General features: G+C 33.8%; 1 protein-coding gene across 1 annotated transcript in view; it reads right to left on the bottom strand.

Moving 5' to 3' along the window:
- Positions 1 to 1,552: 1,552 nt before the first annotated feature.
- The window catches only part of LOC111052476 (NPC intracellular cholesterol transporter 1 homolog 1b), a 107,388-nt gene continuing 93,597 nt past the window's right edge, over positions 1,553 to 15,343 (bottom strand). The window contains exons 11-15 of the mRNA XM_039443094.1: positions 11,337 to 11,652; positions 10,591 to 10,733; positions 9,732 to 9,893; positions 4,361 to 4,748; positions 1,553 to 1,789 (exon numbers count right to left, since the gene is read on the bottom strand). Of these exons, the coding sequence (XP_039299028.1) occupies positions 4,644 to 4,748; positions 9,732 to 9,893; positions 10,591 to 10,733; positions 11,337 to 11,652 (726 nt within the window). The 3' untranslated portion in view covers positions 1,553 to 1,789; positions 4,361 to 4,643. The remainder of the gene's footprint in view (positions 1,790 to 4,360; positions 4,749 to 9,731; positions 9,894 to 10,590; positions 10,734 to 11,336; positions 11,653 to 15,343) is intronic.

The following is a 15,343-nucleotide window of genomic DNA, read 5'->3' as shown; positions in this document are numbered from 1 at the left end:
AATGTATGTTCATTTTTTTACATATAATATTGTAGCAATAGATGAACATTATAGATGTACATTAATATGGTAACATAAATTGTTTTAAAACAAACTTATTATTTTGTATTACGGTAATTTAATATATGATTTAAATTATTGGTTGAAAACTGACTTGAAAATATTAAAAAAACACATGGCCAGAATTTATTATAGGCCTACAGCTGTATAAACAACTCACAATAAACATTAAATGGATTTTTATTCAAGAATAGGAAAAATGTTCTGATGAATTTAAAATCACTTCCAGAGAAGGAATTGTTTTATACATTGAAATGAACGTTTTTATTAAATCGACAGCGATATACAACATTATACAGTTTTTTACTTACCAAATGCATTTTTTTCTTGTAATCTAGAGTTTCAAAATCCCCCCTAATCTACATACACACTTCCTTCCACGCATTCCTTGTTACATCTCGATCCTTAAATGTCGAGGGTTTTGTCCCACAAAACTGGCTTCTGTTCTACAAATGATATTAACTCTCGCACTCGTCAACCACAAACACTTAAAACAATAAATGAATTTTACAAACAACTCACAAACTTTACAACAAGACACAAATTAAAAGGCTGATTTTCAAAGACCTCTGACTGGGAAAGACGACTGTCCAGCGGCGACGGTAGACAACCGCCAAATGTGTAAACGCCCATTTGGTCACGTACGCCACTGCGTAGACAAGAGCGGCAAAAACACCGCCAGCCGCAGTGGCAGTGGACGGCTGCACAGCTGCCGCCAACGGCAATATGGCCGCGCGGCGTTTCTGCCGCCCAGTGTGTAAGCTTCCATCCAAGTCTATAGACTGCTGCTCGAACGGCGGCGAAGGCGAAGTTACCGATGCGGCAGAAACCGCCCAATGTGTAACCAGCGTTAGAGAAGGCTGTGGCTTATAAGCCATAAAGGGAAGAATTGGCTTATTTTATGTAGGGGATACGAAATACAAATTTGACGCATCATCACGTATGAACACTACTGAACCGATTAACTTCAAATATTTTGCATAAAAATTCTTGATTTACCGAGGATGGTTATAGGCCTATTTTCAGTTCTTCAAGATTTGTAGAATTCAAACCTATGCAGCTCAAAATTACTGGTAATTTGTAAAGTTATAACTGCGCGAGGCCTAATATTCACAGAACTACTAGTATTGTAAAGAATAGTATTGGTTTATACATGTACGGGATAGGATTGACGCATCATCACTTATGAACTGATCTATTCAAAGTTCATGCCCAATCAAACAGAGCTTTCTCCTAAGTGAATCTGTAGCGTAATTGGTAGCACGCGTGACTCTTGAATGAAAGGTTGCTTGTTCAAGACCAAACTCATTTTTTCTGAGACTTTTCAACTCTGATGAAGATTATCCAATTAATTATGACGTATTTTTTTATATTTCCTGGACATAAGGAGATTGCATTTTACAACAAAAGAATTTCCCCCGTGCAAAGCACGGGTTACCTGCTAGTCTCTGATAAATTAAGAAAACATTTGTGGTAATAATAACGAGAACGATGATGATTATGAAAATATAATTATGTATAATTGGATTTTACATAGAAGATTATATCACATACAAGAGTATCAAAATTCTTCTAATTGTACTGGTAATTTCTTTGATTTGATCAAGTTTTTTGATTTCCTACTAAGAACAGGCACCACGGTCGAAGCAGCTGGACCTATGCAGCTCAAAATTACTGGTAAAAGTATTACACCATGGAATAAACCGTAGATTACAACCAATAGGAAAATCTGAAACACAGAATAGTTCTAACAAATCAAAATTGAATAATTCACTTTTTAAAATATAATTAAAATACTAGCATTCATTGTTTTAATAAATCCACTGTTATAATTAGGAATCTAGGAAATTTGTAATTTCGCAACAAGTATGATGAAACATGTATGCACATACATGGCCTCATACAAGACAAATAAATAATCCGTGATAACGCCCAAGACAACACTTCTCTTTACGAAGAGATATACTGTACTTACAAAATTTACAAATAAGTTAACAATAAATAAATAATATTGACAAGTAATAAAATACAGTAAAAATTTACAGAAATTCATACTAAAATTTAAATGAATTACAGTTGAAAAGATGTTAATGTTTTATTAAATAATTTGTTGAATTAGAGCATTTAGAAGAGTCCCAAAAACATAACTACAAACATTTTTATCGCTCTGAACTGAGAAGTTAAAACTATGGGGTTCCTCAAGGTACCCATATTGGGTCCCTTGCTATTCCTGTGATACATCACAGGTTTGCCTGGTGTGGTCCACGGTCAAGCTGTCTGTCTTCTGTCTGTCTTTATGCGGATAATTCAAATATAATTTCCTCTGGAAAATCAGTTGAGGATGTGTAATTCTCATCTGTATTAGTCCTATCCACTATTAATGATAACATGAATGGCTATAATCTTCTCCTGAATTTAATCAAATATATAATTATTCCATTCTCAAGAAGACAGAGTAGGAACCAAATAGTGTGGCCAAATGTAGCAATAAATGGTGAAATTTTATAAACAGAAAATTGGACGAAATTTTGGGCATGTTAGCGAATTGCAATCTCTCATGGGATGGTCATATATGTATGCCATGTTATGAAAAAGATAACTCCTGGTCTTTATGGTCTGAGACAATTGTCCAGTGTGTATAGTATCCAAACACGAAAGTCAGTATACCATGCAGTAATAAGAGTACATGCTGAACAAATAAACTAATTTGGATAAAAAAATTTAGCAGCAGAAGAGGGCAATTAGAATAATGCTTAACCTCATAAGAAGCGATTCAGTAAGATCACTGTTCTTTCAAATTTGGATTTTAACAGTTTATAGTCATGTATTCAATATAATATTGTTTTTTAGAAATCAGGCCAATCAGAATTTATTAAGAAATCAGACTCACAACAACAATACCCTTTATGGCCGAATTACTGAGACATAGATTGGATCTCTTTGAGAATAAAACAACTTTGAGAGGAAGGAATTTTTCTATTAATTTGAGAAACAATTTGAAATCAATAGAAGAAATTAGAAAATTTCGGAAAAATTCTAAGGAATATTTGATGGGCTCGTCTCGTTATTCTTTGAAGGAGTTTGACAACTGCGATTATTGATCTTATTGTCTTTCATTTTGTACCTAACATAATACTAGTTTCATGTAAATTTCAAAAATTTGATAACATTCATACATATTTGTACATGTTTGACGAAGATGTTTCTATTCTATTAAAGTATTCTCATTGTATAAGACGATAAGGTATTCTTATTTTATTGTTCAATAAAACAAGCCATGTATGTACTCGAATAGGTTTCGGCCAATTGTTGTTGCCAGGCTACTGTATTAGTGGCAAGTTGGTAGATGTAGGCCTATGCCACTATGATGAGACATACATCATCCTCTGCCCAGTTAAATCCCTCATACTTGAAATAATATTGATATAAACGTACTTCAAGAATGCAAGATTGAACAGTGTAGGAGATAATGCAAATATCGAATGCCCGTTTCTCGAAATAAAATTAAAAAAGTGTATGAGAAGAAAACTAAAATCGAAGTATATTGTGACAATTATAAATTATTACTTTATCAATTTTCACTATAGATTATATATTTTTATCTACTTTCATTTCCCCGAATCTTTCAAATTATCAACTTTTTAGGTAACTCTCAGTAGAAAAGATTTTTCTTTTGCTGCTGATGCCAGGTAATGCCTGATTTTTTTGCTGGTGATGTCAACTGTACGAAAATAGCCCAATGGAAATTGGAACAGAAGAGTGCAAAATTACTAAATAAGAATTGATCAACGTTGTCCACATCTGGTAGTAAATGAGAATAAATTAACATTTTTGTAATACACCTGAGGAATTTACAACATCTATGGGTGCTTGAGGTGTGTTCATCTGTTCAAATTTTTCATCGGACCATTTTCGTGCGGTTATAATGAAGAAACGGGAATAATACATTGGGTACAGATAGTACAGTTACAATAAAAAGCTTGAAATTGCAGCGGCCTAATGGTAATTTTACTTCAGACTGAATTGCAGTTTTCTCAATAATTGCAGTATTTTGTATCAGATGTATTTTTTATTTCAAGGGCTATTTTTATATCTACTTGTTTCAAATACATGGTATTTTCTTTATTATTATTTCTATTAAAAATAGTCACTAGGACTAACCACTAATTTCGTGCTCTTATTTCTTATCCTAAGATATTAATTTTTATTGCTGAAGTCTTCCACTGAAGCCTACAGTTCCAAAATACATAGTATTGAAATAGAAAAATGGCAAATTGGATTGAAGTAAGAGTGCACTTACCTTAAAAAATGATTGAAATACATATGCCTTGGACAAAGATAGCAAAGACAGTGCTATAAGGGTTGAAGTGCCTCCATTGATAACAGCGCAGCCCACATGGTTGATAGTATGAAGAGCACGCTCATTCAACGACCCATGGCATTTGAGAAATGTGTGACCCACATGGGCCGCGTAGTCCACGCACAACCCAACAGCTATCACTAATGCTATGCATGATACGATATCAATAGTCAGGCCCCAATAGAACATAGTCCCGCAAACATTTACCTGAAACAATAAAAAATCACATGCTACCCAGATTTAAAATGTTTGAATCAATTTTTGTAAAGGAGCAATTTGAACAGAAGCATGCCAATGCTAGATTACGATACATTTCTTCTTGAATAACCTGTGAACAAAATATTTGTAATATCGTTCCTTCAAAATACTGTAATATACATACTAGATAATATCACCCAATACGATATCTTAGATATTAGAACCTGCTTCATAAAACTTGTATATAGGAGGGATTGTAAACTACATGAAACTTGCAATAGGCCTATGATTTCAATGAATAGCAGTGAATGATAATTTGAATCTAAACTATGAACTCTTACTAGTGGACTCCTTAAAAAAAGAATTGGATAATTTAATATGAATCGTACTAAAACAATGATATGAATCTTATTAAATCAATGTTATGATTCCTTAACACCGAAATAAGGCCAAAAGAGTAGGATGTTATCAGTTTTACATGTTATTCATTTTATCCAATCTAGTTTCAACACCTTAATATTAAAAAATTACACAAAATTTCTGAGGCTGTTGTAAATTTACACTGAATTAATACAAGTAATGAGTTGCAAGTGTTTAATATTATTAATGAATGTAAATTGGTAACATGAACAATTTAGTATTAACCTTTAAATTTTGAATTCACTACATATTATGAACGATGGTGACTATTGTAATTAGTTGAAATAATATTTTCTGATTTATCTATTCCTAATTGTAATAAGAAAATCTTTAATTTTAATTTGAAATCTGTTTTGGATATGTTATTGAATAATATTTGTTGTGGAAAATAGGACGTTAAGTTTCGATATAGAACATGACAAATGTAAAAGGAATTGGTTTGAGAGAAAGCTTTCTGCAGGGCGATAGCCGCAATACCAATGTTACTAGCATATCTTGTATTGTGAATATGTGTCACGGTCCTGAGGATGTGCATATTTGAGTATAAATGTATTATAGTATTTTTGATAAAAAGTTGTCTTATTGTCAATACTGAGCTTTCACTGAAAAGAGTGTTGGTTGGGTACAGAGGGCTCTTTTTGAATCCTGCCTTCAGAATGGCCTTCTGGACAATGAAGAGAGGTTGCAGAGCTGTTTTCAATGCGCCCCCCATGCTACTATGCCAAACTCTAGAAGGGATTGAACATATGCAAAGTAGGCCATTTTGATTTCTCTCCTATCCAGAATTTCACTCATCATTCTAAAGGCATATATGTATTTTCTGATTTTTTTCTTCATGAAGTCAATATGAGCGGTCCATCTCATTCTATTATCAAAAAAAAAAAACACCCAAGTATTTATATGAAGTAACCATGTCAATCTCAGAACAGTCACATACTGTACCAAGAAAATCTGCACAAGAGTGAACTTTCAATCTTGACAAAGTGTAATCTGTTGCTGGTCTCAGTGATATCGGCATAAATCTTGTTTTTGCTGTATTCATTGAAAGGGTATTTTGATCAAGCCACATTTTAATATACAAAAGGTCTTTTTGGGCATTCGCCTTCACCTCCTCCCAGTTTGACCCTTTTAAAAAAATTAATGCATCGTCTGCAAACAAGAATAGTCTACCACTCAGTTCTAATTTTGACATATTGTTAATATAATATTAGGAAAAGAATAGGGCCTAATGTGCTTCCCTGAGTTACTCCATAATCTACTGCCATATTCTCACCTCTAATATCAGATATGGAAACAAACTGTAGTCTTTTTGATAGATAACTTTTGAACCATGATAATGTGGTACCTCGTACACCAATACATTCCAGTTTATTCAACAATGTGTTCCTATCAACAGAGTCAAATGCTTTTTTGAGGTCCAAAAATATGAGCATTAGGCGTTGGTTATCTGTTATTCCCTCATCTATATGTTTACAGATATCAAACAAAGCATCTGTTATACTTTTGTCGCTTCTGAAACCATACTGACAATCACAAAATACGTTATTTACATTTAGATATTTTAAAAGCTGTTTTTTTACTATTTTCTCAAGTATTTTGGAAAATACGCTCAGCAAAGATATAGGTCGGTAGTTATTTTTGTCAGTTGGGTCACCGGACTTGTAAAGAGGGAACACTTTGGCCAACTTCAAGAACCCAGGAAAAACACCGGACAGTAGACTAAGATTAATCAGATGGGTAAGTGGTTTGATAATAGTTTGTATGTTGTCTTTTAGGAAGGAAGCAGTTACATTATCATGCCCCGGAGCCGACCCTCCTCTGAGATCACCCACAGCCCATAAAACATCATCCTCTGTCACCTCCCGGAAAACAAAATTATTTTCTAATGTGTAATGACTATCATTAATTAATAGAGGCTCTACGGACACTATTGCATCGGCACAGTTCTTGCCAACCTCAGAGAAGAATTCATTGAAGTCATCAGCAACAACTCTGAGGACCTCTGGTGTGACAGGATTAATTTCCGGCATAAATTTGTTAATTAAAAATGAATCTCTACTTGTTTTCCTACCAGCCAATTCTCCTATCACTTCCCAGAATCGTTTAGGATCGTCTCTCAATTCTAGCAATTTATCTCTGTAATAAATATTCTTGGCTATTTTTAAATCTTTGGTTAATGTTTTCCTGAAAGAAATATATTGGTTTTTCAATATGTTATTGAATGGTTGTTTCCTCAACTTCCTGCTCAATTTGTCCCTTACTCTGATCTTTTGAATCAAATCTAATTTTATCCATGGCTTAAGTTTCTTATGCCTAGATCTGACAATTCTATTTTTTATACTTGAGTCTACAGAATTCTTTATTATTTGGAAAAAAATTTATTGAGCAGTCATCCATTTCAAAACAATTTTCTACCGTATCCCAATCAGCGCTTTGGATAGCCTGTGCAAGCATTGATTTATCAATGTAATTGTAAGTTTCAACAACTGTAGAGGGTATTTGTACCGGAATTGAAATATTCAATGCCGTACTGAAATGATCAGTAATACTGGTGTGTAATACTGCTGAGTTGATTTTATCCGGTGAACTGTACCGCACAAAAATATGGTCAATGCATGAGCCTGAGTTCCCCTCAATTCTAGTGGGTTTATTCACACATTGAATAGAAAAAGTGACATTCGTGTATCTAAACTGCTGTAATAATCCAGTCATGCAAATGGTCGTTTTTGAGGAAACAGCCACGAAAGAATTTTTCTCAAAGGTTCTATATGTATTTTCGGGCGCTGAATTCGAATCTGAAATTTGCTGACACGCCAGAGGGCGGCTTCAACCCCAAAACCCCCCAAATTTCGGACTTTTTCTAGTTTTTCCATCCAATCTCGAAAACTTCAAGTTTTTGGAGAAAAATCATTTCCTATAAAATTAAAGATAATACATTTTCCAATAAATTGTGTGGTCGCGCAGGACTCATCTTTTTGATTTCGAAACTACGAATTTTCGAAAATGGGCTATTTTTCAAGAGGTTTTCAAAATTATGCAAACTTCTAACCTATAAAACTTGTATATTTTTCTAGTAATGATAAAAAACCACACATAACGTCAAAGAACAATTAATTATGAACAGGATTCCTTGGGAATATTCGATTCGAATTCAGTAGAGGGGGGAGGGTGATACACCCAAAAATAAAAAATCATGTTCTACAGCCAAAATACAAATCTTTCATTATAATACATTTTCAAGGCCTTCCTAACAATAAAATACATATTTCGACTGAAATCATCTTACGAGGGTTATGTTCTATGAGAATCACTAGTTAGATACATTTCAGTATTTCCTAGTGGGGGGGGGGGGGTTTACACATAAGGATACATGAAGGATCAAAATTTTAAACACTTGACAGAATGATCAATGTAGTACTCCTCGTACTACAGCTCATTCTTCTCAGCTCGTCAAGGCGGTTCAAAATCATGTATCATAACTGAAATTTGATGAAAAAAATAAAAAATTCCTCCTTAAGTGAATTTTAGCCCATACTTACATACACAGAAAAATGGCCAATTTCTATATTCAAAGCTGTGTATCTCGGTAACCCAAAATGATAATAAATGGTGCTTGGTCTTGATTTCATCATCATCATTGGCTCGACAATCCAAAGCGGATCTTGGCCTCCTCTAACATTTGCCTCTATTCTATTCTATCCATGGCAGCACGCCTCCAATTCCTGACCCCAAAAACTCTTGCATCTCTGGCAACTGCATCCATCCACCTCAATCTTGGTCTACCAGGAGGTCTTCTACCTTCCATGTTGTAAGGCATTATCTTTTTTGGTGTAAATGACTCATCAGCTCTCACAACATGGCCTGCCTGCCCATCTGAGCCTACCTACTGGGATAAGAGCCAGCGCATGGCAGCGAGAAGAGGAGAGGACCTCTGGCGTGTCAGCAAATTTCAGATTCGAATTCAGCGCCCGAAAATACATATAGAACCTCTGAGAAAAATTCTTCGGGGGTGTTTCCTGAAAAACGACCATTTGACTGGACTATAAAAGATTTTAGACAGCACGCCAACCGCAGGGACAGTCACCTCCATTAAGATAATTACTACAAGTGAGAATTAATTCGATAATTTCTAGATTACTACATTAGTAGTTCATAAAATTACTACAAAAATACAATGAATTGAAACATTACTTTACAGCGGTATTATTATTATTATTATTATTATTAGACCTACTCATGGAGACTTGGCCGAAGCACACAATGCGTTTTTCAGATGAGTCGGCAAGCGCAAACTTTATGTTAGTGTTGCTTTTTGAATGAATTAACTATAAAGGAAATTATATACAGAATTGTGTATGTGGTAGAAGTTTTAAGGAGAAAAAGCAATTTAGAAGCAATTAAGTTAATAGATAAAAGTAGTTAGTAGAAAAAGAATAAAAGCGTAGTGAAGAAAAAAATTTATGAATATGTGGAGTCAAGTAGGCCTACCGTCTCCTACCGTCACCACTGGCGGACATGAATAATCTTTTGCCAATGGTTTTCTCTTATAATTTCAATTTTATTGTGTGGTAATTCTGAATTTTTGGTTTTTTAAATTTTTATTTTTATGAATGATATGTTAAATAAATGTGAATTGAATTCCTCAAATGAAGTGTGTCAATTAACTTTTTTATATTCATATAATGGTACTTACTTCGTCAGTAACCCAATGAGCAAATATCTTGGCCCAAACAGTCTTGAAACCGTCGCCACTTGTGATATTACTTAATCTGAGCAGCTCCTTCACATAGTTCATGGCATAAAGAGCCTCTTCAGGTTCACTGAATAGTTTGAACTTGAAATCAAAGCTTGCAACCTGCAAAAATAGATTGAAAAGGATACAAATAAGGAATTTAACCGCTTCGACAATGACAACAAACTACTTTATCCAAAACTCTGCCAATTTAAATGATCATTCACCAGTATTCAAGTAAGAAATGCCAACCTGTGAATTAAAGTTCACTAGAAATTAATGCCAACTTTCCATTGGTATTAAGAAAAGCTACCCGACAAATAAAACCTCACAAGACAACCAATCAAATTTCAGCTGGAAAAACTACAAGTTGTCAGCGTCGTTTTCTTACAAAATTTGTAGAATTATGTGGGAGGAGTTCAGGTCATACAACCACAAGTCTACACAGAAAATAAAGAGTTATTCAATGAATTTTATTCCCTGGTATGCAAAAAATAACTCTTTCTTTAAAGTTTACTTTCTGGATTAGGTGTTTTCGAATGAAAATGTAAGGAAAATTATTGATTTTTCTGTGTAATTGGGGTTTACAATTTATTCTATTTTAATAAATGACATTAGAACCGCAGAAAAAGACAATCGAATGGCTGCCATTATATTTTTGCCTACAAGGTAAATAGTTGGGAAAGGCTATAGAAGAAGAAGAGAGAGCAAATGGAGTCTCCTTGACCAGCAATCAGACAAAGATACTTGATTATTACATTTGTCATTATGAACAACATAGCACAATTTAAAATAGTAACATAGACAATAAATTTCTTACTGTTATTTGTGTGGCTGGTTCGCCACATTTTAGCTCCTCTTCAAATCGGAAATTCCATAAATACTTGGAGCCTCGTGGGCTGTACAAATATTTGCTTATTAAGGAACTGAAATCGTCGTCGGATAATACTTTATTTGGTAAATCTGTAACAGATGAACAGTCAGTAATCCGCAATAAAAGCGGAGTTGAAGAACGAAAACTGTTAAGATGAGAAAGCCATCTGAGAATATTCATAGTTGATACAGCGATTTCATCCTAACTTGAATATTCATTGATTAAAATTTCAATGTTGAAGAGAATTTACGATTTCTTTGGTATACTCTGATAAAGTATTTTTATCAACCCAATAAAGACAACACAAAACAAGCAACAATCAGACAACATGAGGTGTGGCATTATTCCAACTTATCTTCAGTTTTATCCATTGCAGATAGTAATAATGAATTATTACTTCAAATTGTATTGCTTATGTCAAAATGAAAAATATTTTATTTTGATTTTATTAGTTTAATCCTATTCGATGAAGATCTAAACTTACAAATTCTGTGGTAGCTCATGGGATCAGGAGTCATGCTGTGATACTGTGATCATTTAGTAAATTCATTTCATTTGTCATTGAAATTAGTGAATCGTAAATATTATAAAATCAAATTCCTGGTTTTAGCTACTATTGAGGTATCTTGAAATTTAAATTTAAATATATTTGTTCTAGCTACTATTGAAGTATTAGTTGTTCATTCACTCACCTTTATGGTAATACTTATTGGCATAGTAATAAAAATCGTCACAGAAACTTTCAACTTTCAGAATGATATCTTGCTGAGAACTCAAGTCGTGGGCGAATCTACAAACATTGCCGAGATCAGCCGAGTAGTTGAGTTTCCCGAAATAAATTCTCGCATCCTGGCCCATGTACGGATACATCTCGTTTCTGACCGTGTAGAATTTGAGAAGTTCGCTTCCCTCTGGCAGAAACCATTTAGGATCGAACTTCTGTTTCAATTGTAGAATGCCTTTGAGGTTGATTCCAAAAATGGCGCAGGTAAAAAGAATAACGAGCATCTAAAACAAAGGAGAATAATATACACAAGTAAGTAAATGACAGCACCGATGTTATAATATGATGAAAAAACAGTAGAAAACGACATCATCACACACTGTTTTAGATAAAAGGTCTTATGCTACAAATAGTGCCTGCTGTAAGTAAAAATATGACATTGAATAATTTTCAATGAATAATTTTAAAAAAATGTTCAACAGAGTAAATAAAAATAACACCATATATCAACTCCGTATACATCAACGACTACTTTGTGACTACCCAATATTCACTAATCTTCACGGAATCATTAGTTTGTAGTAAGCTTTTCCCATCAAGAAGTTGGAAAAACTCATCTTAGAATCACATGAGAAAAAAATTGTTAACAACTGATGTCTTGGAGAGGAACTAAGCATGACTCCCTAAAAGACTGTAGTTGTTCTATTTACAAGGAAAGAGAACCTGAAGTCTCTCTCCAGGTTGAAACATGAATCAACACAGCTTAAAGTATCAATTACAGTCAAATACCCAGGGCTGACCATTGACTCTAAGCTGACTGGGAACAATCATTAAAATAATACACTGCACAAAGCAAAATGGGTGCTTATGACGTCCAGGAGATTTGTAGGCTCCATTTGGGGGATAAAGTGTCACATAGCGCTGTGGCTGTACAAGGCAGTGATAAGGCCCTCAGGTTACATTTAGATTACTAGTCTGGTGGACATTTACAGCCACAGTCAAACTCACAAGTCTACAAAGGATGCAAACACTTCTAGTCACTGAAGCTTTCAGCAGCATCCTGTCAGCAACTCTTCAAGTTTCTCTTTGCTTACTGCCATTGGGTATTTTTCTCATGGCAGAAGCATGAAAATCACCCCATCGACTGAAAGTCGCAGGCCAATGAAGGAAGGCCTGTCTGGAAGAGGCCACTGCACAATCACCAAAGCAGTTCCTCACAGTCCTGTGCTGGAAATGACTTCAGATGTTATGAATACGGATATGGTTTTCACTACACCTTTTTCTGTTAAATTCTGCTCCAGAAAGGAGTGGAAGCCTGAGAAAGGGCCCTATTTCAAGGGAGGTAGCCTTGTCTGGTACATGGACGGTTCTCTCATTGAAGGGAAATCTGGCAACGGGGTGTAAAGTGTGCAGTGATTCACCCAGAACAGAACTCTGTGCAAGTCTGGGACAATATTTTTTTTTGTTTCTAAAGTTATATTAGTCAATATTATGGGAATTAAGTGACGTGAAATACGAAAAGATAGTGTAAGTTAAAGTTTGTATCACAAGAGAACTTTGTGAGTATATGCCGATCGTACAAATTATTCTCGTCTCGTGGACATAACCTTGGACTTGCCGGATTTTAGATTCGAAAACTACAAAAATACTTTCAAAGGCGAGTGGCTCATTTTAAAATTCAGATTTCCTGATACTGTTGGGTCTGTTTCTTTGGACTGGTGTGTCTGAGATCGGTTTGAAGAGTGTTTTCGACAAATTGAAATAGTATACTAAATCAACTTATTTTAGACTTGTGTTTGGATTCTTACAAACTAACCTACGATTAACACTTTGCACAGAGATGTTGTGGAATTTCTCCATATTAAGGTGAAATAAAAAGATGTTGTCAATTCCACAAAGTTTTTATTTGAGTCCAAACTAGTTTCGATGCACTTGGCATCATCATCAGTGGTAGACTGAGGAAACTGGAAATTTTATAGGGGAAGGGAACTCAGTTCAGGTGTGACAACACAAAATGTGATTCAAATATTAAAACCAAAATGAATTATAAGCTAAATAGACTACTATAGTATATGTTCTAACATAAATTATGGAATCAGATTAAGAATATGGAATATAGTTAATATTAAATACAAAAACTTAACCTAGCTGATTTGATATGTAGGCTATGTGACCAAAATCCTTATTACCTAAATATGACTCTTTTATTTAGAGCTATTATCTATAGCGACCTGAAAACTCTGTCACCAGACCTGAGCCAGCCAGGTCACTCGATATTATTATTATTATTTATCTATAGCCAACCACAATAATTTTGGTGAAATATAATTATTATGAATCTAAACAAAACAGTGTTAATTGAACATCAAAAATTAATAATAAACCACAAAAACAAACATAACTTATACCTAACTGTTCAAGAATTCACTGTACTGTACATAGCCTGGAGCTATAAGAAAATTGTGTGATCAATCTGTTAATCAAACATAGCCTCCAATGGAATTGAAGTATAAATAAAAATAGACTAAACCTGACTGTTCATATGTATAGCCTATATGAACCATTTTCTATTTACACCTTGAAAATTATTATTTTAAAAATCAGAATAAAATGAACTAACAACAAACATAACCTATGCCTAACTGTTCAAAATTCAATATACATAATTATGAGAAAATAATACAGTATATTAGAAATAATAAGGAAGTGATTAATTGAGAACTAAATATAGCAAAAAAAAAAATTATTAAATGCATAGATGGACCTAACTGTATAGCCTAGAGGAACCACTTTTATTTGCCTAAGTATGTCTAATAATTTTGTCTGGAGCTATTTTCATAGTATTGGTATGGAGTGTTGGATTATAAGAAGAATTTACCCTAATCAAAAAATTAATAGTAAACTATTTACAAACATAACCTATACCTAACTGTTCATGAATACAATGTACCTAAAGCTGTAAGAAAATTGTGTGATCAATCTGTAAATCAAACATAGCCTCCAATAAATATGAATTATAAATAAAATAAACTAAACCTGACTGTTCATATGTATAGCTTATATAAACCATTTTCTATTTACATCTTGAAAATTATAATTAAAAAATAAAAATAAACCAACAACAAACATAACCTATAGCCTATATAAACCATTTTCTATTTACATCTTAGAAAATTATCATTTAAAAAATAAAAATAAACTGACAACAAACATAACCTATGCCTAACTGGTCAAAATTCAATATTTGAATTCATTTGCCTGAATATGTCTAATAATTTTGTCTGGAGCTACTTTCTATAGTACTGGTATGGAATGATGGATTAAAAGAAGAATTTAGTTATGGGGCAAGCATCAAAATTTGTTTGATCATTCAAGCTAACTGTTGATGGATCCTTTTCAAGTTTTTGTATTTCCATGGCTTCTAGTGAGTTGAGTAGCCTGCCTTTGTTTGAGAAATGTAAATATTGTATTTGGAATCTGTCTGTAAGGTTGCGATTATTTTCTATTAGGTGGTTGGCAAAGTTGGAATCTGTTTTTCCCTTTTTGAGAGAGTTTGTATGTTCTTTGATTCTTTCCTTGAACTTACGTCCCATTTGTCCCACATAAAAAGCATTGCAGTCTTGACAATTCAACTTGTGAACTCCACTCTAGTCTTCTGAATTTATTCTATCTTTTGAGCTGTTAAGGAGGTTGTTCAACAGTGGTTTTGAAGAGTATGCAACCTTGAAACCTTTCCTTTTCAAGGTTTGTCCTACTTTTTCAGAAATTTTGCCTATGTAAGGTAGGGTTATCCAAGTCCCATCTTCTATGATGCTCTTGGTTGTGGGGAAGACTGCTCTTATGGACTTATTCAACACTAGCAGGAACCCATGCTTCGCAAGGATGTATTTTCAAACTTGATAATCTGAAAACTTGACGTAATGGAATCTTGAAGAATTGAAAATAGGCCTATAACCATCCTTGGTTAATTAAGAA

Source organism: Nilaparvata lugens, chromosome X (genome assembly GCF_014356525.2).
Source record: "Nilaparvata lugens isolate BPH chromosome X, ASM1435652v1, whole genome shotgun sequence".
Lineage (NCBI taxonomy): Eukaryota > Metazoa > Arthropoda > Insecta > Hemiptera > Delphacidae > Nilaparvata > Nilaparvata lugens.
Note: the sequence above shows the minus strand (reverse complement) of the source record. Positions and strands in the feature narration are given on the sequence as shown.